General features: G+C 65.8%; 1 protein-coding gene across 4 annotated transcripts; it reads right to left on the minus strand.

Moving 5' to 3' along the window:
• Positions 1-1,565: 1,565 nt before the first annotated feature.
• Positions 1,566-23,100, minus strand: CTBP1 (C-terminal binding protein 1). Of its 4 annotated transcripts, none has more exons than XM_054581854.1 (10): positions 23,036-23,100; positions 16,669-16,864; positions 14,605-14,759; positions 7,559-7,703; positions 5,712-5,918; positions 4,834-5,048; positions 4,080-4,210; positions 3,507-3,634; positions 2,802-2,919; positions 1,566-2,490 (listed from the first exon to the last, which is right to left on the minus strand). In XM_054581854.1, exons 2-10 carry the CDS (start codon positions 16,673-16,675, stop codon positions 2,304-2,306), a joined length of 1,293 nt encoding a protein of 430 aa, XP_054437829.1. In that variant the 5' UTR covers positions 16,676-16,864; positions 23,036-23,100; the 3' UTR covers positions 1,566-2,303. The 4 variants fall into 4 exon arrangements, with proteins under 4 accessions (XP_054437829.1, XP_054437828.1, XP_054437827.1 ...); XM_054581853.1 differs by lacking the exon at positions 23,036-23,100 and adding an exon at positions 22,487-22,701; XM_054581852.1 differs by lacking the exons at positions 16,669-16,864; positions 23,036-23,100 and adding an exon at positions 22,487-22,701 and having other exon boundaries at positions 1,566-2,487.
• Between the last annotated feature and the right edge of the window lie 2,937 nt (positions 23,101-26,037).

Raw genomic sequence — 26,037 nt, forward strand, 5'->3', positions numbered from 1 at the left:
TCTGTGAGGAATTGTTTTTTAGGTTCAATTCCTTCAAAGCTATAGAGCCATCTGATCTTTCAGGCCTAGGTCAGTGTTGGTATGTGGTTTACTTCTTCTAAATCATTCGCATATCTCGCCCCTCTGGTGACCTCAGGAACTGCAGTGACACTTGCTTTCAGTTCTCAAGAGCGGATGTACTTGTCTTACTTTCTTCATTTATCTGTCAAGCTTTTCAAGTTTACTAACTTGGTCAAAGCATCAGCTATGGACTTGGCTGATCCTCTCTCCTGTTTTCCATCTAATTCCAATCTTACAGATACTGTTTCTGTCCATCTACTATTTTCAATTCATTTTGCCATTTTCTGGTTGCTTCAGGCATAAATGTATCTCAGTTTCAGCCTTTATTCTTTTCTAATATTTGCACCTCAGTCTTTCCTTTTTCTTCTAAGCGCTCTAGCTGTTCTCATTGTCACTCAGTATTCCTAACGGGGAAAACGAGGGAAACAAGAGGAGACAGGGTGGCGGAGGACTGTCCAGCACCGAGTGAAGACACATGTTCGCCAGCTCACAGAGTCCGATGGGTCCTGGCAATGATCAGAAATGGAGGCACCTGTGGCACGGGCTGTGGTGACAGGAGGGACGCAGGACAGAGGGTTCTGAGCGCAGCCTAGAGGACGCGACCGGGACCGAGGCCGAGAGCTGACAGGAGGCACGTCTGGGGCGGAGACAAAACAGCTCCTATCCTGGAATTCTGGGCCCAGCCCACACCTAGTCAAGGGCATGGGTGAACCTGAGACACCTCCATAAATTTCCCACAAATAGGAATCTGTGAAGAGCTTTCCCCAGGCAGAACACGCTGGAAAGACCACTAAAGGAGGCACACCAGGAGGCACGGACAGAAGGGAGCAGTCAGGGAACCCAAGGTGACGCCAGGTGCCGGGAGTGGGAGTCGGGGGCTGGAAGGAAGACGCAGGGTGGGGAGGGTGCCACCGGCCACAGCCTCATCTAGTCGATGGGTGAGTGGGCACAGCTTCCAGTTAAGGCCACGCCCGTGCCCAGGAGGGCGGGGGGTGGTCCATGGCTCCCCATGGGAGCTTGGTGGCGTCCTGAAGCCGTGGGGCACAGGGAGGGCTCAGAAGGCCGTCAGGGAGCCCCTGGATACAGGGGCTCTGCTCTTGGCGCCCACGTGGCTTCCAGGGCGACCGTGAAAACCGCTGGCCATGGTCTGTGAAAACCAACTGGTCTCGCCTTGAGCTTCACGAGCACTGGCCCGTTGCGGGGTGCACATCTCTAAGTTGTAGAACTGGGGTCTCTGCTCTCCCAGCTCGCAGGCACGCTTGAGGAGGCAGTGCTGAGAGCCAGTGGGCCGGCATGCTGGCCAGGGCGGGCGCTCGGACCACTCCGCTCCCTGGCAGCTCCCTCTGCAGCAGCACACGGCCTCCCCCACAACGTGAGGGCGCAGCACCACTGCCCCCCAGTGTCCCCAGGGCTGCCTGCTCAGCCCCAAGGCCATGAAAGCCAGGACTGAAACCTGCCAGTGCCCCACGAATCAAAGCCACTAAAACAGACACTGGGCATGCCGGCTCTTTCTGGGATTTTATTTCTTTAAAATAATTCATACAAATGGTTACAGTCACAAACATGATTTTAACCAAAATATTGCTAGCCTACCACATCAGCAGGACGGCACCCGCGCAGGCCGGAGGCCGCGCCTCGCATCCCCTGGGACAGCGCCGACGGCAGAGCATGCTGTGTGCTCCCGCCTCTCCAGCCGCTTTGCGGTGCCGTCTTCATTTGGAACAGGGGGGTTCATGCCAAAATTAGGAAAAACAGCCTTTGTTTTGTTTTTCTAAATTATTCTAAAAATAAGACAAGCAGGTAGAAAAAACAATGCACTGTGTGGCATAGAAAGAAAAACAGGAAGGATTCATTGTCCTGAGAAGTTTGCCAACTGCCTCGCTCCGGCACGTTCCCGTAGAAAAGGGAACCGATCTGAACTGACTGCTGAGCTCCCTTGGGGTTCTGGTTGTTGACAGCTAAGCAAACAAATCCTTTGTGATGTTCTAAAGGCTGCACACAGACAAGAACATTCATGATAGAATTAACTACTAACTTGTTTTGCTTAACGAGGACGCAAAGAACACAGGGCAGCGCGGGCCCCTGGGACGGGACTGGTCAACGTGGAGGAGCCGGCGCCGCCTCCCGCCGCCGGGCACCCGGACAGTCTCTGGAGTGCCGCTGCCGACCGAGGGCACCTCCTCCGCACACCCCTGCCCGAGGCCGCGACCTGCTGGCGCCAAGGCTGCAGAGCTCCGTCCGCGCTACAACTGGTCGCTCGAATGGTCTCTATCCGCCTCGGGCTTCACGGTTTGGCCGGGAGACGGGGCGTGGGGCGGGTGGGACACTGGGGGCAGGCCATGGGACAGGGACATGGCGCTGGGCACAATGCCTTCCACTGCGGCCGGGATACCACTGGGAGCCACACTCACCACGCCTGGGGGGTACCTGCTGGGAGAGGCGGAGGGCACCGTGAGGCCGGCCGGAGGTCAGGGAGCTACACCCCAAGGCCTTCTGCTGGGCAGACCTGGCCCTGGCCCGCTGCCCCCTCCATTGCCCTGGTCCCTATCCCAGTGTGGGCTCCACCCAGGTGATCTTGTGGCTACCAGGCCCGAAGGCCACCCCTGCTGAGGCTCTACCACCTCGACCTTCTGTGTCCACTGGGGCTCACGTGAGCACATACGTCCGGGCCCAAGAGCCCCCTGCTGGGCCCCTGCCCCACCCAGAGTCACCACCGAGACCTCCTGGGCCCACCGACTCACCTGTAGGCGGCCCCATTGAGCTCAGGGTGCACAACAGCAGGGTCCATGCTGGCCCAGTGGGTGGCAGCTGTCAGATGATCCTTGTTGACGCAGTTCTTCAGGCTGTCGGGGATCCGGCCTGGGCAGTGCAGGGGACACAGGAAGGACAGTGTGTTAAACAACCACCACTGACGGGACCCCAGGTAAGTGGCAGCTGGGTTGAGAACATGGGGTTACACATGGGAAGTCGGGGTGCAGGGGCCCCGCAACCAGGCCTCCCTCCCACCCAGCTCCCCTCAGGCACGGGGGTGCTGTTGGTGGCACAGTTGCCCTCGCAGCTCCGGGACCCCCGTGCCTGTGGGGCGCCGGCCATCTTCAGAGAGCAGTTGGCAGGGCCCGGGCCCAGTCTGCAAGTGCAGTTGGACTCTTTGTAAGTCTGGTGACAAATGACACACAAGCTGAAACCCTCCAGTGGGTGAGAATGAGGGTTGTAAGAGACGTGTGAGAGATGAGGGCCTGGGATGCACATGCTCAACCAACGGGGAGACCAGAGCCACCCTCTGCTGCCTCTGCTGCGGCATCCACCTTCCTGCCCGGCCCCAGCCTGGGGTGGGCTTCACCGCGTGGGTGAGAGGGGGAGGGGCCCTCTCCGGCCGCCCGGCGGGTGCTCACCTCTGAGAGCGCCTCTGGGGACCCCCGGCCCTGCCGGCGCCCCGCCCAGCCCACCTGTGATGGCTCTCCGGATCTCCCGGGCTGCCTCCTCGCGCATCTCGATGGACGCCTGCTCGCTGTACCAGGCCGCGTGGGGGGTGCAGATCAGGTTGGGGGCGTCCTTCAGGGGGCCCTGGCTGAAGCTGGGACGGCACACCCCAGGTCAGCACCACGGCTTAGCGCCGTCCCTTCCCTCGGACCCAGTGGGCCCCGAGACAGTCATGCCTGCCTGGGGGCTTTGGGGAGCAGTGGGGAGGGGCCTCTTCTGGGCAGAAGGCTGCCCTGGCCGCCCATGCCGGGGGCAGTGGTCCTGGGAGCTTCTGGTACCACCTGTCCAGGGCGGAAGACCACCCGTAGGCCTGCCCACCTTGAACACCTGGGCACCCCACCAACATGGCAGCCATGGGCGCTTGGCAGGAAGTGCAGACCTGAGCCCCTCTCCCTGCCCAGCAGGCCGAGGGCGCGGTCCACACGCTGACACCTCGCTTCACAGGCACCATGCTGGCTGGTGTGAGGCGCGAGCCCGGGCGAGTGCCTGGCCAGGAAGGGATGCCACCTTGGGACCACCCAAGCCCCGCCAGCGGTCACCTGAAGGGCTCCGACTCGTGCACGTCCAGGGCCGCCCCGCGTATCCGCCCCTCTTTCAGGGCCTGGGCCAGGGCCTTCTCGTCCACCAGGCCACCCCGCGCCGTGTTCACCAGGAAGGCCCCTTGCCTCATCTGGAAGACGCCAGAACAACGCCGGCGGTAACTCGAGAAGCTGCCTCGCTGCCCCGCTGCTGGGGGGGGCTGGGCAGGGGCATTGCGCTTGGGCCTTTCCCAGCTGGGCCACCCAGGCATGCAGACTCTGAAGGTCCCCAGGGCTGCACCTTTCGGTCCTGTCTCCCGGGCTCACCCCACCACTGGGGGGTCGGGGGCAGCCCTGCTTCCAGCTCCTGCCAGATGCAGGGCAGCTCAGGAAAGCTGGAAGCTGCCCCGGGGCCAGCACCTCAGCTGTGACGGAAACCCCACCCTCGGTGAGCCCCAAGACCCCGGTCCCCGTGTCTGCCCTGTTTGCTGGGAACTTGGCCAAGGGGCTCCCCCTCCGCCGCAGGCCCATGGCCCTCGGCCCACGCGGAGCCTGGGCCGCTGACTCCCAAGCAGGACCGGGCGGCCTGGCAGCAGGGGTGGGAAAGGGGCTGGCCTGGGCCCCAGCCACAGCCCTGGGACCTGCGGGGGCCTAGGCCAACGCGGGTGGCGCTAGTGGGAGCGGCTGGCGGGAGCACCCTGCGCAGGCCACAGCGGGCAGCCCAGCTGCCTGGGCCGTGACCTTCGTGCCGCGACCTTCGTGCCGCGGGCCCCACCTGCTTGACAGTGAAGTCGTTGATGAGATGGTGGTTGTGCTCGTTGAGGCCGCAGTGCAGGGTCACGCAGTCGCTGTGGAACAGCAGGTCCTGCAGGGTGCTGACCCGCTGCAGCCCCAGCGCCCGCTCTGTGCCGTCCGACAGGTACGGGTCGTAGAAGAGCACGTTGAAGCCGAAGGCCTTGGCCCGCAGCGCCACCGCCTGCCCCACGCGACCTGGTGGGAGACCGGCGTCACCTCGGCCAGGGCCCTCCCTGCCTCGGCACACACATTGCTCAGGGAGCTGCTGCCTCCAGACACTGAGCACGGGGCCACCGGGTCAGTTAGCCACAGGACCCCCGGCTGGCCAAGTGGGGGCCAGGGGCTTTCGAGAAGGGGTGGGAGCTGGAGGCCACCCCGGGGAGCACACATGAAGGGCTGGTGCGTGGGGTGGGGCTGGGGGTCAGGCTGCTCCGTGTGTGTGCCAGACGCAGAACGCCACCCGGCCCGGGACAGCCGCCTGCTGCGTGAGCAAGTAGGAGAGTGTACGGAGGGCTGCATGGCAGGGGTGGCCGCCTCCCTCTACCCACAGCAGCTGCTGGTGACAGCTCTGAAGGGCAGAGCTGGGTAGAGACCCCAGGGTCACCTGGCCCTCACTTGAAGGCCACATCTACTCAGCTGTTGCCACAGGTCAGGGAAGGCAGCAGGGTGAGCGTGTGCACGACCCTGTGGACGCCCGTCTGGTATCTGTGCCTGTGGCCCAAGCCTGGTGTTCCTGGGCAGAGGGGCCCGCGCAGCCTCTGTGGCAGAGCTTCCTCCACCCCGCGCTGTCCCTGGGTGGGGGGCCTCCTCATCCGCTGAGCCCCTCCAGAGTGAGAGTGAGGGCAGAGGCTAACACACCTAGTCCAATGATGCCCAAGGTCTCCCCACGGATCCTGGCAGCTCCGGAAGCCACTTCCCGGATCTGCTCGACGCTCTGGACCCGCGTGCCTTCCCGCAGCGCCTGGTGCAGCCAGGTGGTCCTGCGGTACAGGTTGAGGATGTGGCACATGGTGGAGTCAGCAGTCTCCTCCACAGACGCCGCCGGCACATTGCAGACAGCAATGCCTGGGGACACAAGACACGCCCGGATGGTCACCAAGCTCATCCTGGTCTTCACCCGTGAAAGGCCAGAGAACATGTCCCCAGGCCAGCCCAGGAGGCTACAAGACAGACACATGCAGGCATGTGCTCCACACCACGTGGAAAAGCTACCCACTGGGCAGACAGGGAGGGGACAGTATGGCCACAGTGTCACACCTGGTTCTCCCCCAGCTGGACCACCTGCCCCTCGACCTTCCAGGAAGGGGTCATGTTCAGGACAGACTCAGAGCCGGCCTCACAGCCACCACCTACAGGTACTGCCCCTTCTGTCTTCCTGGGCTCCCAGCAAGTAGGGGTATTGCTCTAGGTGGGGCGGCCCCCACCCTGCCATCCCCCGCCCCCGCAGGCCCCACCACCCCGCCCTCCCGCAGAGGCCACAGCAGCCGCGCAGTGACCCTGGGACGCGGGCCGGCTCAGGCTTCTCCATGTCGAGCCTCGGTCCCCAGTTCCCCCCCACAGGGCCCCTGCACACGCTGGCCAGCTCCACTGGGAGCTGACGCCGCTCCTGGGCGGCCCTGCCCCGCTTCCATTTCCCCTCTCCCCTGAGCGAGCCCCTCCCACCCGCGTCCCACAGCCTCGCCCGCACTCCTGTGCGCCCCTGTCTGTCTCCCCAAGGGGGGGACACCTGGTGGCCGGGTTGGTGCCCAGCTCCCAGGCAGGGCCACACCCCAGCTGCCTACGGAGCACGAGAGGAGGGGCTCACGGAGACCGGACGAGACCTAAGCTGCTGCCCACCTGGGCGAGCACCAAAGGTCCCGGGGGCTTCCGCGTCCTCACCGGCCGGGCCTTGCAGGAGTGGCAGCACGGCACAGCCCCGCCCCGGACTGCCTGGCCAAAGGACCCAGGGCCGGCTCTGCGCAGGGACAGGCCCTGAGGGAAGTGTCCAGGCTGCAGCTCAACACTGCAGCTGCCTCCCTGGAGACACTGCCCAGGGACAGGTGTTAGCAGCAGCCTGAGGGGCTCACAAAGGACCCACGAGATCAAACCCGCAGCCACTTCGGTTCTGGTTTCCCAAGCTGCACCTGGGGGTGGGGGACTAGGCCAGACACCAGAGGCGCCAGCTGCAACCGCGGGCCTGCTTGGACCTGGCCTGGCCTTGCCGGGCCGCGGCCAGCAGAGCGGGAGGGAGCCGAAAAGGGCATCAAGGACACCAAGCGGCCCAGCGTGGCACAGTCAGCGCTGTGTGTGAAGTACGCTTCTGTCACACGTGGGTGCACGGACATGTATGTGTGGCCACATGCATGTGCGCACACTCCTGTGTCTTAAAACACAAACTACCGTTCCCACTGTCTTGTGGATGGGGACGTGTGACACCTGACGACGCGCTGGCGCTGGCTGAAGTGCGGGAAGCTGAGAGCAGAGCGGCAGCCACGCGCAAGGCAGAGGACACGTGCCCGGCAGGCTGGGCAGAGCTGCCGACCGCGCACTCGCCCGGGAAAGCCATGCGGGCCCAGACGCCGTAGGCCCGCGACGCTGGCTCCCAAGTCACCTGCAGCCAACCCAGAGGCGGCAGTCAGGTCCTCGCCGTAAGTGCAATACAAAGTGCGGCGAGGCCACGCGAAGGGTGCGCGGCAGGGCTGCAGGGAGCACCGGGACCCTCCTACCTAAGTCCCCAGCTGACTTGATGTCGATGTTGTCAAAGCCACTGCCGATCCGGACGATTATCCGGAGCGCCTTGAACTTCTCCAGGTCCTCCCGGGTCAGCGTGATGGTGTGGTACATGAGCGCGCCCACGGCCTCGTTCAGCACCTGCGGGGAGGACGGCTGCGGTGAGCGCCCGCCAGCCTGGCCGGCGTGGAGGCGCCGCCGGCCCGACGCGGGGGCCTCTCCTCCAGGCGCAGCCCTGGTGGGGGCGGCCGAGGGCGCCGCGGCCACCGCGGCATCCCGTGGCACCAGGCGATTTCTGGAATCAGAAGCCACTTGATCCCGCCCAGCCGCGACTCGGCTCATCCAGGAAACCTGCGGCCCCGCCCAGGAAGGGCAGGAGCAAGTGCGACGCAGGCAGAGCGTCGGGAGGACGCAGCGTCCAGAACCGCGGCCCCGCCCATCCGGTGGCGTGGAGCCCCTGACAAACTGCCACGGGGCTGGGGCGGCCACGCGACCCGCACTGCCAGGCAGAGCAGCGACTCCGTGGCGGCAGAAACACACAGCGAGCTGCGGACGGCGCACACACTCCCGTAAAGGGCCTCACTGCCTCCGACGCGCGGAGGAACACAGGCCCTGTCGTTGGACACACCGTGCGGTGGCGGAAGGCCCGGCACCAGGTCAGTCCGTGCGGCCGCGCCGGGCCGGAACTCACTCCTCCTGGGGGCGGGGAGCTCGCCAGCCCCGCACGCGGCAGCCGGACGCGGGGAGGGCGTGTCAGGGCAGGGCGGGCTGGGCTTGCGGCGGGTCACCGGGGTCCCATACCGCATCCGGGTGCGCGCAGGCCTCGAGGGTCCCGCCAGGTGTCAGGGGTCTGTCTGCGCCACTCGTGGCCTCCAGCGTGCAGGGCAGCGTGGGGAGTACAGCCCTGCACCTGCCTGGGTGGCAACCGCGGGAAGCCCACGGGGCCAGGTGGGTGCCAGTGTCTCCCAAGAGTGTGGATGACACAAAGGGACGCCCTACTTTTTCAAAACCGCCAACTGGAGCACAGATCTGCCCCCCAGTGGGGCCCATGCATGGCTGCCCCCACCCTGAGCCAGAGCCATGCCGTGGGGGGCTCTTAGCGCCCCGACTTATGCGAGTCAGCCGACCTGTTCCCTGGGGGCACCCGTGGCTCCGTCGGGGGTAGCTCTGCGTTGACTCCTCAGGGGTCGAGGAGAGCGGCAGGCCCACCTTCCAGAGTCGGGCTCTGGGGGGACGCGCTCTCCAGATGCAGGTGGCGGACGTGGGACCACCCCTGAGATGAGGTGGAGGCACAGATGACCCAAGGCTGTCCCTTATTAATAAGCTATAGGCTCACTCTTCTCTAACGGGTCTAGCGGTGGCCCTTGGTCTGCAAGGGCGTCTCAGTCTTGAGAACGGCAGCGGCCAATGGAAACCCGTGGCTGCCGTCTGTCCCTCCTCCTCCAGGCCGGGTTTCCTGTGCGGCCCCCAGGTCTCCCGGACGTGGAGGCAGGCCAATCTGGGGCCACGCTGGCCCGGGGAGCCGAGGACGGGGAGGCTGCCCAGCCTGTCACACCCAGGAAAGCCCGGCTGTGGGCCCGTTACGTGCCACAGTCCAGCGGGTTTCCCCGCGCGGGACGCCAGGCTGCTAACTGCCGCTCCTCCTCCCGGGCCGCAGGCTCCATTCTAGCTGGAGGCGTGGCCATCCAGAATATAGACGGTTTCCTGTGGGGCGGCCTGGAGGGCGCAGCCTCGGGGACCACACTGACAGGGCCAGGCCGGCTGGGGCTTCTCAGGTGAAGCGGGTGGCTCTGATTTGGCGCCCGCACTCCGGACGTGGGACCAGCTCCTGGATGCAGCGGCCGAGTGGATGTGCAGCGGTCCAGGCCACAGGGAGCGCGCCAGGCTGCCCGGGCACACACCCTGGTCCCTGGACAGCCTGGCATGGGCAGGCGAGGACCGTCGTGTGACAGCAGAGCCACAGCCAGCGCGATGGGCAGAGGGGATATGGACAGAGGTGGCCGCTGTGAGGGCCACAGCAGAGGGGAGGCGGCTTGGCCAGTGGGACCTCAGCAAGGCTCCTCGGGACTCCTTTTGCTGCGAGGAACGGTGGGGCGGCCGCAAGAGCCGACGGGGGGGCTCCCGCAGCAGGCGAGGCAGGGCTATAGTGGCCGGTCAAGTGCAGGCTGACCTGCGGGAGTCCCCCGTGGGCAGGAACAGCTGTGCACCAGGAAGGGCGTGGCGGACGCGCCGAGTGCGCCTGGGGAGGAGCGGCCTCAGACACGGAGCGTGGAGGGGGCAGCCCCAGACGTGGCCCCTGCTGCGAAGAGGGCGTGGAGGCGGCCCGGCCAGGCAGCAGGCCCTGGGGGGGCAGGCTCGTGCGCACGCAGGCCGCCCCTTGCTCTCCTCCTGAGTGTCCAGCCCCCACAGTGAAGTCCGCAGGCTGTGACCCGGTGCTTCTCGGGCTCTGTCCCAGCCAGGACGTCCCAGCCGGTCTTCAGGCTCAGCTGCTTCCACTGTGCGTGTTCCTTTCCTTGAGATCCACTCTTAGAAATGCAAACGAGCAGCTGGGGACTCGCCCCAGCTCTGACCACACAGGGTGGGCACTAGAGTTTAAAATGGCAAATGTGAGGGATGCAAATTAGTGTCTATGGTTTTAGCTTTAATTTGCATGTTAGCGTGACCTGCTCACATGTAGTTCTTGGCAAACTATTTCTTCACGTCCCAGTCCTTTTTCCACTGAACAAATTTTTAATCACCTGGTACTAGAATTAAACACTCAGAATTAAGGATTTGGACGCTCGCCACAGCCAGGCCACTCCCCCACAACCCGCACTTGGGAGGCCGCGCTCAGGTGCCAGATGAAGCCCATGCGGCGGCCCCCCATCTGAGGATCCACGGGCTGGGGCCGCTGAGGCCGTCCTGTCTGGTCTCCAGCCCACTCCCCCTGCAGGACCCCTTATTCCCTTTCATGGCTGCAAGTGGCTGGGTATCCCCCAGCCTCCCCCGGGGTATCCTGCCGACCTCCCCATTAGTCCGCAGGAAGCCCCAGGCCCAAGACTGTCCCCTCAGGCTGGGAAGCACCAGCCCCTCCGAGACAGCCCGGCAGATGTCCTTCAGCCACCCTCCCCTGCAGCTGTGTGGCCAGGTCAGTGAGGTAGCTCTGTGCCCGCAGCTCCCGAGTGGGAGCGGCGTGGGTCCCACGTGCAGGACGCCCAGAGCACAGCCCCCGGCGCTCCCAGGCACCACGGCCAAGGGAAGCCAAGGCCCGGGGGGCGCCAGCCCGGCTGACCCGTCTCCCCTCGCAGGGCAGGCGCCGCCTCTTCGCATGGTCCCGCGGTGCCGGCTCCGTGCTCTCAGGGGCTTCCTTCCAGCCTTCCCGGGTCCCCACGTTCGGGGGGGCTACTCCCAAACTGCTGCTGAGAGGCACCCACGCCTCCCAGATGGCTCCAGGCGGTTCCAACGACGAGCAACCACAGGCAGGCCTGCAGCGGGTGCTTCAGATTTTCAGAGCCGCCCAAGCGCCATCCAGCACAGCACGCGTCCGTCTCGCAAGTGCCCAGCTGCCTCGGGCCGCAGCCCTCGCGTCCCTGCGGCCCGGGGTCCTCCGGCCCGCGGGGGTGGGGACGGCCACCTGCCCGAACGCCGCCGCCCGTGTCCCGCCGGTTCGTCTCCGCTGTGGGCTGGGCATCGATGGACGAGCTCCGCGGTGGCCTCCGGCTGCTGCAGGACTTGCAGACACCCCTCCATCTCCCACCTGCTTGACGGCGTTTCTTCTGCATGTAAGTGTCTGTGTTTCGCCACATGACCTTCTCCACCCACCGTTTCCTGCAGAACTCACACCAGCCTTGTCCTGACCTCAGGGTGGTAAGCACATCCCTATGGACAGGGTGCATCTTGGACATGACCCCAAGCTCACCCAACGGGCCTTTGCCCAGACTGAAAGCCACTCCCTATGGCCCTGGGTCCCCCCGGAGGGGGCTGTTTCAGGGGCCTCGGTCCCGTCTGGTCAGCACAAAAGCCGCCTGCCCCGCAGCAGCTCCGCACTCTGCCCCGTCTGCCTCCTGACCGCTCACCAGAAGACCCGTTCCTGCATTTCCCCCCCGTTTTCATCTCATTTCTCACAGGACCCCAGCACCTTCCTCCAGGACTGGGCACTTCACTTCTGAAATGCCCCTTGGGGACCTGTTGGGCCAGTTCGGGCCAGCTGGCTTCCGCGGGGCAGAGGGACGGCAGCCCCAGCAGCGCGCGGGGAGCTCAGGGCCCGGTTCCCAGGCCTCTCTCTGCAGGGTCGCACCTCGCCTCACAGGCGCCGTTTGAGGAGCTTCCCACAAGCGGCAGTAAGCCTGCCTCTGCCGCGGACGAGCAGGTTGGTCCAACATGCAGGCCGGGCTGGAAGTCACGTCTCCAGAAGCTTTAACGAGCCCACTGCAGGCTGCTCTGGTTCTTGACTCTGTGTAGGTGGGATCTGGAACTTCAATGGAGTGTCCCATGGCCCCCGCCCACGTCCGGTGTTGGTGGCAGGGGAGCTGGAGCCCCATGTAGCTCTGGAAGGGTTCCATGCCATACGGTGGCAGTGATGCCAGGGGCTCCTTCTGTAACAGGCACTGCCAACATCCCCCTGGTTGTGCGGGGGCGAGACCCTGAGCAACAGGGACACAGGGAGGCCACTCCTTCCCACGCAGGCCGAAGGCTGCTGCCGGGGGCCCCACGGGCGCCCCGCCTCGTTCCTCTGCTGCGCCCCCACGTGGCCCCCCTTATGCCACTGGGCTGCCCTGGCTCCAGCTGGCAGCCCAGGGAGAGGGGCTGCACACAGAGCCACCTCCTCTGCGGACAGACTTGGCCGCCGGCCGCCTGGCCACACACCTGGGGAAGGAGGTGCTCATCTGGGACGGTGTCCCCTGGGAAGGCGGTGTGCCACAGGCACATGGGGAACAGCTCCCAGGGGTCTGTGGGCAGGCGTCTCCTTCCTCCTGGTTTCCGTCTTTCTTCTGAGCCTCTCTGGATCGTGTCTTCCAACTTTCCCAGGAAAATGACACCTCCACTCGTTTTCCGCTTCCAAGCTCTCCCTAGGGCGGCGGAGGTGCATGCCTCGCTGAGCGGTGCTCTCTGCGGTCAGGAGGAGCCTCAGGTGGGAGGACAGAGCTCAGCGGCCGCCCCCCAGGCCCGCGGCCGTGCTCCCAGGGAGGCGTGGTGGCGGCACCGGGCAGAGCCGCTCTCTGTCAGGCTAAGGGCCCAGCCCCGGGGCAGCTGCTCACTCGCTGAGCTGGGCTTTGCATCGGCTTCCTAAGTTTTTGATAAGTTATAATTTTAGGAGAAACCATCTGTTTTTGTCTTAGTATTCAAATTTATTGGCAAAACTTGTTTTAACATTGCTTAAGGTTTTTAAAAATTTCTATCTGCGTGTCACTTTCCTCCCATATACTGTTATTTTAGGGTGTGCTGTCCGTTGGAAACAGTCTAAGATTCACAAGAAGCTGCCAAATCAGAGGCTCCCATGCCCCCGAGACAGCGCCCTTGGGAACAGCCCTGCCTGCCGCCCCCATTCCCCTGCCCACGTGCCCAGCTCTACGTGGTTTATCGCCTGCCACTCATGTAGCCACCTTGGGACACAGGACAGGGCCGCCAGCACCACAGACCCGCCACGCGTCAGCGCCGCCGTTGAGCGCGCCCCCACGCAGGCCCCCGCCACGCCCGTCACCATCATCTTGCCCCGGGCCAGGGACCAGTGTCACCCACACCGCCCTTAGAGGTCAGCCTCGCACCCAGCACTGGGGCCCAGCGCCACCCAGCAGGTTAGCGGGTCAGTTGGCAGCCCGTGCCCTCTACTGCGTTCCCAGCACAGGGAACGGCCGCCTGCGTCTTCTGGGTCCAGTCGCGAGGAGTGAAGCTGCTGCGCCCTTCCGTGCCAGCTCTCCTGAGGACGGGAGCTGCGCTTGTCCGGGACGAACACCAGAGTGCGACCGTGTGGGCATGCGACAGGCGTGTGCCCAGCTCTGAAGGGGATCCCATGTGTCTTCCCGGGGCCGCAGGCTCACCTCCTCCGTTGTCCCCATCGGCAGTGCGAGCGGTCAGCCAGCAGCTCGGCCGCCACTGCTCCGGGCCCGCCCGCCGCCGTCCCGAGGCCCCGTCAGAAGCGAGGAGACCACACCGTGGCCGCTCACCCCACCCTTCCTGCCTAGGTCCCAGCCCCTTCCTGCCCACCGAGGTCTTGCTTTCAGTTTTGCTTGTTCAGCTCTAGACCCTCTAACACGTTTGCCCACGCCTGCTCCGTCACTTTCTACAGCTGCCAGCTCCTCGTCAGCTTCCCGCCCGGCTCTCTTCCGGCTGTGGCTGTCCCTGTGCCCGCGCCCAGGGTTTCCGCTCGGCCCTCCCCGCCTCCGCTGCCCCGTCACCCTCGGCTGTGGGGCAGACACAGCACTAGGAACGACGCACGGAAGTCAGCGGAGCCCAAGGCCGGCGGCAGCCCCTCGTAAGGGGCTGGCACCGTTTGCTGGAGCCGGCGGGGGGGGGGCTCACCCGCAACCCGAGTTCAGGGCTCGGCGCAGGCGGCGTGAGGGCACGCTGGCTCCCACTCTGTCCTTGCTCCAGGGCCGCGGCAAGGCTGCCGAAAGCTGCCTCGGCCCCCCAGCTGCCTCCTCCAGACCAGCAGACACCAGGCCCCGCTGGCAGGCCTGCCCGTCCCTGCAGGCGCCGGCCTCTCCAGGCCTGCTGGCTCTCGAAAGCTGTTGGGGTTTTTAAACTGTGTCCACCTTCCTCCCCTGTCTCAGCAGAAAGCTTGCTCTGAAGGGCTTAGTCGGCCATGACTACAAACAGAAAACCAGGTTAACGTCCTTCACACCCTGGGGACCGCATGACCTTCGGAGCAGATGCCAGCGGTGAGGGCCCAGCTAGCGGGGACTGGGAAGACACTGCATGCACGTCCCCAGGCTCCGCTTTCTGGGAAATGGTTACGATGGAGACGACCAAGAGCCCCCCCAGGATGGGCCGGGACGGCGAGCGCCACCGAACCCCCCAGGTCCCGCCGGCCACCCCCGGCGCCCGAGCACCTCCGCCCTCTTACCTTCTCGTGGATCTCCTGCGTGGACTGCGCGTCACAGAAGGCCACTGTGGCCACGTCCTTGAGGATGGGCATCTCCACCGTGCAGTCCCGGCCGTCCAGCAGCGCCACCAGGGGCCGGGGGTGCAGGGGCCCGTTCATGATCGGGGGTCGGACGCCTGCAACGACAGACGCGGCCACTCAGCCTCCCCTTGGGGGCCCCAAGGGACCTGCTGCCCCCACCAGCCCAACACCACCACCCCTGGGGACAAACGCTCACTGTCCTGCCACCGGGGTCCTTGTCAGCATACGTGGAAACCCAGTGGGGAAAACGAGAAACAGACCGGTGTTCACAACAGCTCGCGGGCGCCCGCGCGGACAGACGAGCAGTGACCGTCACCGTGCCCCGCGGACGCAGAGCCCAGAGACAGCCTGAGTGGGCGGGGGGGCCCTGCGACCTCGCAGGCCCGCCACAGCGGCTGGAACACGCAGGGCCTGACATCATGCGGAACGTGCCTCGGGCTGCAGCCTGGCTGCCCCCAAACCCCACCAGGGCCGTCTCCTAGGGCATCGCTGGACCGGAAAGGGCGGGTGCCTGGGAGGCAGTGGGGGCCCCGCCTTCCACGTGAGGGGCGGAGTGGCTGCAGCCAGCGCCTCCGAGCGGGAGGCGGCTCTGCCTCACCCTGGGCTGAGGAGGGTGCGAGGGCCTCGCGGAGGGCGCCGTGCAGGCCGGGCCGCACCCGCCCTGTCCCCCCGCCTACCCCCACCCCCAGCCTCGCGGAGACTCGCCCGGGGACCAGCATGCAGGCCGGCGCGCAGGGCAGCTGCCAGGCACAGGACGGAAGCCAGACGTGGGGTGACCGTGCCAGCCCCCCACTGCCCATCTCGGCCACGCCTCCCACCCACCGCCTTCATGAACAGCAAAGATGCAGAGGTGCTGAGACCTGCCGGCCAGTGGCCCCCGACGTGGGCCTGCCCTGTCCCCAGGCCCGCCCGCCCGCCCGCCCGGACAGCAGAGCTGTGCACACGCGACCACGCCACCGTCTCTCCAGCTCTGCTTGCAGAGTAACTCTCCTTTTCCTTTCCATGCATTTCCCCCTATTACTGTTTAGTCCCCTTCTACCCCTCCCCCATCCCCGCACTGCTGTCCACGTCCAAGAGTCCGTTTTCTTTTCTGCTTCATCCCCCCGCCCCCGCCCCCGCCCCCTGCGAGAGCTGTCAGCCTGCTCTCCCTCTGAGTCCGCCTCCGCTTTGTTAGTTCAGCTTGTTCATTGGATCCCACACACAAGGGAGACCCTAGGCACTCGTCTTTCTCTGACTGGCTTCTCTCACTGAGCAGGACGGCCTCCAGGTCCATCCACGCTGCCGCGGAACCTTCTCGTTTTAAAGTGCTCCTTGTATCAGGGTGCAACGGTTCATCGCTGCTATTTTTTAGTGACTTGATACGTGCCTATTTTCAGCATTTCTCCACTTTAATCTCTAACAAATCAACGCCGATCAACACAACCCACGTGAACCGAATGCAGGGTCCTCAGTGGCCTCAGCATAAAGCAGGTGGCAACGCAGAGTCTGAAACCGCTGCCCAGGGGAACCTCTGCTGGAGACCAGAGCAGCGTGACTCGGGAGAAGCAGATGAAATGCCACCACAGGGCTGCCGAGCGCAGCAGCGGGGCCCCGGGCCAACAGCCCTGCCCGGGGACGGCCAGGCGTACAACCGCGCGCTTCACACAGGAACACCCAGCACCGAGTTCGCAGAGCGACCGGAACAACGGCAACGCCCACCTGCCTGCCGGCGGGGGCAGCGGCAGCAACTGCGGGCCCCCACCCTCACTGCCGCTCGTGGGTCCTGACTGAACGCCCGCTTCCCTCAGCACCTCTAGGCAGAAACCACGTGCAGCAGCAAACGTGGGCAACCAGGCGTCTGTTCCAGAAACGCAGAAAACGCTCCCTTGGGCAGCATCGCCGTCCTGACCCGCTGAAGGGCCGGCACCCGGGACCCAAGGACACTGACCACAGTCCCGGGCGCAGCGCCTCCTGGTGGGGTGGAGGGTCGGGTTCCAAGTGCTCGCACTCAGCGCCCCTACCAACCTGACATTGCCTAATATGGGCTTGGCTTCCACGACCATGAATTCCACTTTTCAACGCGTTTTATCTTCAGAATCCCCAGGCAGAACCGCGTCCTGTCACTGGATCCTCATCCCACGTCTTTAATTGTCTCGAACCAAAGCTCTTAGACTCCTGATCCACGGCGACCACTGAAGCCTGCGCCGGGGTCAAAGTCTGACTAAAAATTAAACACAAGAGAGACGTTAAAATACCATCGAGGGTCACGCGGAACGCACACTGCGCAGCTTCCACTACGGTGGGGCTGCTCGCCGCACTGTCGGCCCCGCGCCCGCGGATGCTGGGCGGGGACCTACCTGGAACCAGGGCCCGGCCCGGCACGGCAGCGGCTGCAGGGACGCGGCCGGGAGGGTGCGGACAAAGAGGCCTGCTCCGAAGGTCCAGCCCCCGCGCCCCTCCATGCGCTTGGGGACCACCTTGGGGCTCTGCCCCACCCGGACGCCACCGCTGTCTGTGACCCGGGAGTGCAGGGCGCGGGGAGCAGGTCTGCAGCCTGCAGCCGGGAAGCTTCCATCTCAGGTCCCGATAGCGTCCTGGGCCGCTGTGGCTTCCAGAGAGGCCACCGTGGAGGGGCCGCGGGCGCAGACCTGACGGGGGCAGCAGTTTCCTGCATCCCACACGTGAGCCCAGGTGGGGCTCCCCCAGGCCGGCTCGCACACCACCGTCCCGCCCCGACAGCGCCCCCGGGGCCAGCACTCGACTGAGGCACGGCTGTCCCCAAAGCGCCGCACAGCTCTTCCCCGGCATAACGAGGGGACGGTGGCCAGGGCCCAGCAGCACGGACGGCTCACGCACAGGGCGAGCGTGTGCAGGGTCGTGCACCTGCCAGGGACCAGGCGGAGGCTGTGGGGGCTGGGAAGGAGCACAGGGGCCGACCCGACAGACGCCGGACACCACAGGTGTGCGCCCTGACGTCAGGCAGCCCGGGGCGGCTGCCCGGGGCAGGCTCCGCAGCAGGGGAGCGTCCCCGCCCACGGCCAGCCCCAGGGCGACTGGGCGGCCTGACCCCGCCACAGCCGAGGACAGCCCTGACGAGGCCCAGGGCTGCGGGGCCACCAGCCCACGGCAGCCGCACCGGGGGCTGAGTGTGCTGCGGGGGCCGTCCGCCTTCCAAGGCCGCCTCTGAGGCTGGGCTTGTCTCCCATCTAGTCCCTCTGCAGGGTCAGGCACCCACACTGACCCCTCCTTGGCTGCCCCCACGGGACACAGTACATGGCTTCCCACCAATGACTGAGGGGCCCAAGGGCCCTTCTCCCCACGGCAGGCTCTGTGCTGCGCCGCCTGGGCCCACAGCAAGCTCAGCTCCTCCTCCATCCCACAGGGCACGCGCACTAAGGCCCCCGCCCCCACCAGGCCTGACCCCCACCTGCACCCGCGCCCGGCCGCGGCCTGGCCGGGCCGCCCTCCACTGCGGGCAGCAGAGCCTCTCCCTCCCAGCCCCTCTGCAGCCACAGCCACCAGCTCTTCCCGGGCGTGGAGGGCGGGAGGTGGGCCCAGGATGGGGCTCCACCCAGGCCACACGTCCCTGCCCCCACCACGCCCACCCTGCAGTGTGTGCAGAGGTCAAGCCACAGGGACGCCGGCTCCAGCGTGACGGACTCGATGCCAGGAGGCCCTGCTAGCCGCACTCGGCTCTCAGCTCTGCAACGGGCTTGTCTCGGGAAGACACACAACACGGGGAACCGAGTGTCGTCACGTTGCAGAAAGCGCTCAGTGAGTCACAGCTCAACGGCCATCACCCCACAGACCAAAACACAAACTTCTGGGGGCTGCTCCAGGACAGGGCGGCAGCCCAAAGACCCTGAGGGTCCTCGGTGATGGTCCCTCCTCGGGCCCCTCACCACTGGCAGCAGGTGGGGGTGGGCGGGGCCCGGTGGGTCACGAGCCAGCCCCCCCCCCCCCCCCCCCCCCCGTCTCCACAGAGGAGCACAGGGACAGCAAGGCCTGTGACGGGCCTGGAGCAGCACCAGCCCGAGGACACAGGCCGCCCAAGGGCAGCAACCTCAGGCCACGTGGTGGCCAACAGCCAGGTCTCGGCTGGCGCGGCAGGGCTTCCTCAGGCCCCCAGGCCCGCATGTCACAACAGTGGGGGACTGGCACGGGCAGGAGGCGCTCGCAGAGACCCCCAAAGATCGCAGCCCAACCGGAACGAACCCTCACCCTTCACACTCCCATGGTCCCCAGAGTGTCAAGCCGATTCCCCACAGGAAGTACCGCCTTCCGGCGGCCGGGCCCGCGGCCTCCGTGGCCGTCCCGAGTCAGCCACGTCCTGCACGGCCGCTGCACGCCTGGTGCCTGGGCCAGGGCCCTGCCCGCACGGGACGCAATGGCACGGCTCAGGCGCTCCCACCCGCATCAGGCGCCACAGACCGTCTGCTCGGCCGCCCCGCTCGCCGGCCACGGCTCTCCACGGCGCGGTCACTCTCGGCGGGCGGGGTTGGCTGAGCCCCCAGACCTGTCACCCCTCGCAGCTCACACTTCTCACACCCAAAATACAAGACATGGCCCCAGAGCCCTGCTTCCTCTTGGGCCTCGGCGACCGGCCCGACCGCCCCAGCCCCACGGCCAGACCCTGCAGCGGGAACTCCGTGCTCACAGAAGGGACGCTGGGGCAGCAACAGACGCCCCTGTGTGCGACAGGTCACGACTGCAGCAGGGGGACCCCACGTGGGGACCCCAGGACGCGCAGGTCCAACTCAGACACACCTTGTGGTGAGCGGTCAGCCAACTGGAGTCACAGCCCCTGCCCCGGGGGCCCCAACGAGCCGCGGTGGGCACCGGGCCCACCCAGCGCAGCCCACAGCCGCGGGGCCACCAAGGGCCGCCTTCGGGCTGCAGTGCTGCCCGCGCCCCTCCCCCCAGCCAGACCTCCTGACCTCTTTGGAACCACCCCGGGTTCCAGCCCCACCACGTCCTCACCCTTCCCTGCGGCCGGGTGTAGAGCCCCACCCTGTCACCATCTGTAGCCAGGCTCCAGGGCGGAGGGTGACACAAGGGACCGCCTCCCCAAGACGACCGAGGCAGAAGCTCCGGCAGGACGAGCCTCGCCCGGGCGTCAGCGTCACAGCAGGCCTGCCCGAGCGGCCTGGCCGCGGGCAAGGATGCGCATGGCCTCCCGGAGGCCTCCAGGACCCCAGGGTCCCAGGCCAGCGCACAGCCCAAGGCTGGTCTGAGGCTGACCTCCTGGGGTCGGCGAGCCCTGACATGGGGTGTGAGGTCCTGTCCGCAGGGGCAGGGGAAGCCCGGCATGTCGCCCTCACTCGTGTAGACGGCAGTGCCAGGGCCGCCGGGGCTTTGGGCCAGGTGCCCCACACAGCGAGGGCCGGGACACGCCCGGCACGGCCTCCTTCATGCCACTGGCGGAGGGAAACTTTGGGTCTTCTAGGACAGTTGTCACAGGATGAAAGGCTCCCACCGCGCCTTTGACCACGGGTGGCACCGGGACCTGGCAGGAGGGGGTCTCGGCTACAGCACAGGTTGCTGTTGAGAGGCATCACCGCACCCACCCCTGAACCCCACAACAAGGTGAGCCCCGATGGCATTGCCCTGGGGCTGCTCACACAGGAAACTCCAAGGGCAGGTGACAAACCATCAGCAGAAAAGCCCCTTCAACGGCCCAGTGCTCTGCCTGCAGCCACGGGCCCAGAGGAAGCTGAGGCCTGACGCACCTCTGAACCCCAAGCGCCCTGCTCCTGCAGAGAGGTGCTCGTCTGTGCCTGAAGTTGCTGGGGGCGGGGGGTGCATGTGAGGGCACCTAAACGCAGCAGGACCTGGGATGCCCCCTGCAGAGCAGATGGGCTGCAGTGCCCCACAGAGGCCCCGGGGCCCCGGGGTCTGCTGAGTGTAGTTCTACACACATGAAGTTGCTACTTCGAGAAGACAGGTCCCAAGTAGGGGAGAAAAGGCAGGTTGTCCAGGCCCCGAGCCCCACTGTGCATGCAGCCTGACCCTCCAGCCGCTGCGGGGAGTAGGAGCTGGGTGCAGGGTGGTTCCGCGCACCCGGAAGAAAGCCATCCTGTTCACCTCTCCAAGGTGGCGGCTCCCTTCCCCCAACAGGAAGGCCAGTCTGCCCTATCCCTAACCAATCGCAGAGGTCACTGCTGTGAAGGGGCCTGGCTCCTGGCCAGGTTCCGGCTGCTCCAGGAACCGCCAGCATAAAGGCCGGTTCGCGGGCACCTCAGAGGCGGCACCCTGGTTTCTCCGCAGGCAGGCAGAGACGGGGCTGGGCGCCCAGCCAGAGACGGCTCCAGTCTCCAACCCCCGGGCTCAGGTGTGGTGGCAGCCCCGCCCCCCCCGCAGGCCAGACTCCCAGCCCAGGGCTCGGGGGAGGGGCGGCGAAGAGGAAGCCATGGACCCTCCAGGCCCAGGAGCCCGGGGCGGACCTGCAGGCCCCTCCCGGCCGCGCCCGCAGCGGCCCCTCCCAACGAGGAGGCCCCAGCCCGCGGCTGGAAGTTGACAAGGACTGTAAACTGGGCAAGATGGCCACCAGCAGTCGGACAAGACAGGAACGCAGGCTATCATCAGGCCAACTGCCACCCGAGGGGCGTCCCCAGCCCAGCCCGCCCCCGCAACAGGCCCAGCGCCCCCGCCTCGTGTGGCTTAGAGTACCCGCGAGGGCCCTCGTGTCTGAGGTCTCCCGGACAGGAGGGGGAAAGGGTGCCCTGTGACAACCATAATTGGGTCCAAAGCTGTTGAATTATTAAGGTGGAAACAGACCGGCTCAGGAAGGGGCTGTGGCGTGCAGTTTGCTAAGTTCCGGCAGCGCTGCGCAGATGCGGCTGCAGCGCTTGGGGGCCTCCTGCTCCCCCCACCTGTGCACCCACGACGGGGCTGCAAGGCTCTGCCAGCCGAAGGCCACAGAGGGGTCGCCTACCCCACCAACTAGACTATAATTTTATACATTTTTAGAAATGGACGAAACCCCAATGACAATACAGAGCCACCTATAAAACTAAGCGCCGCTGAAACCCCCCCAAATGAATAACGGAGCTGGAGGACACGCTGCTCCCCGACCCCTGCTCCTCAGAGAAGACCCTCCAGTGCGAGGGCCGCAATCCCTCCATCAGCCCAGCGTCCACAGCAGGACAGGCCCGCGAGCCCCAGGGCCGGCCAGTCCCACGGGGCCAAAATGCAGTTCACGTCCTCAGGACGCACGGTCTTTCCCTGCCTTCTAAAACAAGCCATTTGCAGTTGATCGTGTGCTGTGCCACTCGTGTGTGTCAGTCCCTCGCCTACTCAAGCCCTGGGGCAGTATTTACAACAGGAAGTGATAAATGAGGCAGAGGCTTCGCCTCGTGGAGACGAAGCCCGTGGCTCCAGCACAGACCCGCCTGAAGGCTAAGGACCGAGGCCCTACGGTCAGGCACCAGGGCCTGGAAGGCCGGGAACCAGGGTCCGGGGGGCGCCGAGCACCGGCAGTCTGGGATCTGAGCTCCGGAGGGGCCGGGCACCGGGGGTCTGGGAGAACCTGACTCAGGGGTTCTGACAGGCCTGGGACTGGGAGTCAAGGGGTCAGAATGCGAGGGGCGGATGGAGCGGGGACTGAAGGGTCGGGGCCCGGCGCCCCTTTGTGTCACCTGCGCGGGCGGCGGACGTGAGGGCGGCACCGGCGCAAGCGCACTCGCACGCAGCAGCCCGCGCACGCGCTCGGCGTTCCCTGGACCAGCCCCTCCCCAGGCCCGGCGGCGCGCGGACGCCGGCACGCACGCGCACTCGCACACAAAGCGGCGGCCCCGCCCGCCGCCCCGCCCCCGCGGCCGGAAATGCGCGCGCGCGGCCTTACCCAGCGGCAGGCCCTTGTTGAGCAAGTGCGAGCTGCCCATTGAAAGGCGCGGGTGGCCGTGGGCTCCGACGAGTCCGGCGATCTCCGCCGCGAGCCCGGCGACTGGGGCGGCCTGGGCGCCGTCCGCTGCTCCGCCGGCTTGCCTGCGCCCGGGCGCCGCCGTGCCGAGCCGCGCCGCGCCGCGCCAGCAGCCGCTCCACCGGGCGGGCGGGGACAGGCGCGCGCGCGCGCGCGCGGGCGGGGCTTCCGGCCCGGCGGCCTCCTGTTTCCCGGCGCGGGCGCCGCGCAGCTCCACGCGGGCGGCTGCAGACGGCGCCCGCCCGCCCCGCCCGTGGCCAGGCAGTGCACGCCGGCTCCAGCCCCGCACCAGCATCTGCCAGGCTTGTGCCTCCATGCCCCCTCCCTCCGGTTGCGCCAAACACGCACCTGCCCCAAACGCGCAACCACCGGACTGCGCCTGCCCCGCACCCGCAGAGGTACCTGCACACGCCTGCCCTGCACACGCAAGCACAGAGCCGCACCTGCACACCTCCTCCCCCGCACACGTACGTGCTGGGCTGCGCCTACCCAAGCAGGGCAGCCTGGACAGGAGCCTGAACGCACTTCCCTAGACTACTGCTAGCACAGCGCTAGAAACCAGCACCAAGATCAAGAAGGCAGAGCAGGGGCTTCCTGGATTTGGGCTGGGAGGGTCCTTGGGAGGTGGCCAGGTGTGGCTGAACCAGAGTCCACGCCCCAGTCTGTCTGGCCACCACCCCCAGCCCGAGAGAGTGGCCTGTATTTAGAAGTGCAGAAGGGGCCCTGGCGGGGTAGCACAGTTGGCTAGACCGTGTAGTCCCCATCCTAGACAGGATACGTGCAAGGGTCGATCAATAGATGCAGAGGTGAGTGGAACAACAAATCGATGTCTGTTTCTTTCTCCCCGCCCCCACCCCCTAACATCAACGTAAAAAAAAAAAAAGTCCAGAAGGGACCTTGGCCCTTGAGGGAGTTAGCCTCGCCCCAAGGCAAGGTTATCCAGTGATGGGAAGAGCCGCAGGCCAGCCCTGGGAGACCCTTGTGTCCAGAAGAGGTGAGCGCTGAATCGTTGGGGCAGGTAGAGCCATCTGGAAATCATCCCTGATGTCCATCTGTTTAATTATTAATAAGTCAGTGAGAAAGTGTAGAAGGATTCATAAAGGATGATGGGGAACTGGGTATCTTTGTCAAAAAAAACACGCCTTTTTTAAAAAAAGATTTTATTTATATTTAGAGAGGGGGAAGGAGAGTGAGAGAGGGAGAGAAACATCCGGATGTCGATCAGCTGCCTCTTGTGCACCCCCTATTGGGGGCCTGGCCCGCAACCGAGGCCTGTGCCCTGACAGGGAATCGAACCAGTGACATTTCGGTTCCCAGGCCGGCACTCCACCTTCTGAGCTGCACCAGCCAGCACCAAACAAATGCTTTTAAACCCTTGCTTGGTGCCTCCCAAAGGCAATTACTCAAGACATACGGTGGGGGAGGGGGGGAGACAGAATATGCATGAACATGTAGCAAACCTCTTAAAGAACTTTCTCAGACAACATAGAGGCAGAAGGAGCCAGAAGGAAGAGCCTGAAACCCCAGACCGGGGTGCCTGTGTCACCCACCCACGGTTTCTCAGGCCGGGGGTCCTGCACCGAGCACCGCCCTGGCCCAGGGCCACTCCCGAGACCGGGGCCGGCCCCTCCCCTCTTCCTGTCCTGCCTCAGCACCTGCCTTGCTGAGATCCAGGGAGCCCCTCGGTAGCTGCTTTTGCCACCTCGCAGCTGCCCAGAGCAGGACCAGCCATGTCATTTTGTTCCTGTGACCGGCCCTGGAACATAAATCAGTTTCTATCATCTTCTACTCAAAACCCTTTAAGGCTTCCCACCCCAGCAGCCCTGGGCTGGGCACCCTCTCGCCCCAGCCTCCTGGTGACCCTTCAGCCACACGGCTCCTCTTCCCGCCTGTCACACGCGTGGCCTCTGCTGCCTCCCCGCTCTCCCCGCGGCTACCTCCTGCTCGGCACCCTAAGCCCGGGGCAGGCGCTTCCGCTCCGTGTGGGCTCTCCTGCAGCAGCGCAGTGACCCGAGGACGGGGCCTCTGCTGCGCCTGCCCCACGTCTCTGAGGCGGAACCCTGTTCTGTGGAGATGCGCCTGCCCCTGCGTGCCTCCTCCATGCTCAGGAGGGGCCGGTGAGAGGGCCGGGAGGGGCTTACCCCCGCCCTGCTGTCTCCGCCACAGCCCACAGAGGGGCCCGCCGCCCAGAACTGGGCCTGGCCTGCCGAGCGGTCACCTCCTCCTGATAAGCTGTCCCCTCCCAGGAGAACTCCTCCCTTTGGTCTTTAGCTGGACCCAAAGAATGTCCTGGTCCCTGAGCCCCGCCTTCCGTGGGAGCAAACCAAACTCTGCCGACGACGGCAGAAGACCACCCGAGCCCGCGCGCCAGACCGGGAGGGCCTCTCGGGAGGGGCCGGGCCCTCCCCACCAGGTCCCTGGAGGCAGGGGCGGCACCCCTGCCACCCGCTCCCTTCCTCAAGGAGCGCAAGAGTGCTTCGACTGCCAGGAGTTAACATTTTCCTTTTCTCTGCGTGGGTAGCTAACGAGCTCTCACAGTTGTTCCGAGCGCCCCGCGCCGTGTTCAGGTGCCTGCGCAATGTGTAAATGGGGGTCCATGGGGACACTGGGCAGCCCTGCGACCACCGTCAGTAGCTGCAGGACACTCCTCCCGTACGCACGGTTCCTGGGGGAGCATCGTGGCCACCCCAGGACCACTCCCCGACTCTCCTGTGGGCACGGAGAGGTGGCCTTACGGTGCAGCTTCTGGTCCAGCGAAAGCGGCACCGACGGCCCGGACACCAGGCCTCCCTGCGGGCCTCCTCCCTCTCTCACCATGAGGCCCAGGGTGCCCTGAGGGTCCGCTGGCCCCTCTGTGTGCATGTGGGGGAGTCCCTGGAGGCATCAAAGGAGCCTTGGAGCTGACAGCCCCGTGGTGGGGCCTGGAGGGGTCGTGGAGGAGAGGACAGACCTGGAGTCCTAATGGGGGGAGGGGGCAGCCCTGCAGAGGTCGGAGGAAAGAACATTCCAGAAAAAGGGGCTGCAAACTCAGAGGTCTGACGTGAGTGCAGGGGCAGAGGGCTGCAATGGGGGAAGCGGAGGGACACTGGACGTGCAGGCTGGGGGCTCAGGTCCTGCTCCCGGCTGCGGGCGGGGCGGCGTGGATGGCAGCGTGCGCAGGGCGGGGCCCCACTCGGAAGCCTGGGGAAGGCCGGCAGCAGCGGGAGAGGCCAGCCTCCGCCACAGGCAGCAGGTTCTGGAGGACAGGCTGGCCGCTCGGCCAAAGAAATGCTAGGACGCAGGGGTGCGGCCGCTCCATCCTCTGCGGCTGGCGTGGGGCTGCTTCTACCCGGGCGGGGGGTGAGGAAATCCGCAGCTCTGGCTGGGGCTTGCTGAGCGGGACTGGGAGGTCACACAGCCATGCATCTAACAGACTTGGAGTCAGTTGTGAAACCTGCAAATAGAAGCTGTGGGCCGTGGTCTTGTGCTGCGGA

This window comes from Pteronotus mesoamericanus, unplaced genomic scaffold (genome assembly GCF_021234165.1).
Source record: "Pteronotus mesoamericanus isolate MK-2021 breed Mesoamerican mustached bat unplaced genomic scaffold, CSHL_Meso_final contig_68, whole genome shotgun sequence".
In the NCBI taxonomy this organism is placed as follows: Eukaryota; Metazoa; Chordata; class Mammalia; order Chiroptera; family Mormoopidae; genus Pteronotus; species Pteronotus mesoamericanus.

Bases quoted from the DNA above. Each gene is read 5' to 3' on its own strand.
- CTBP1 (XM_054581851.1), bottom strand. From the start codon at position 22,526: ATGGGCAGCTCGCACTTGCTCAACAAGGGCCTGCCGCTGG. The intron at 14,760-22,486 runs GTAAGGCCGCGC...CTGTCGTTGCAG, and splicing joins CAACAAGGGCCTGCCGCTGG to GCGTCCGACCCCCGATCATG. The intron at 4,211-4,833 runs GTGGGGCCCGCG...GGCGTCTTCCAG, and splicing joins ACGACTTCACTGTCAAGCAG to ATGAGGCAAGGGGCCTTCCT.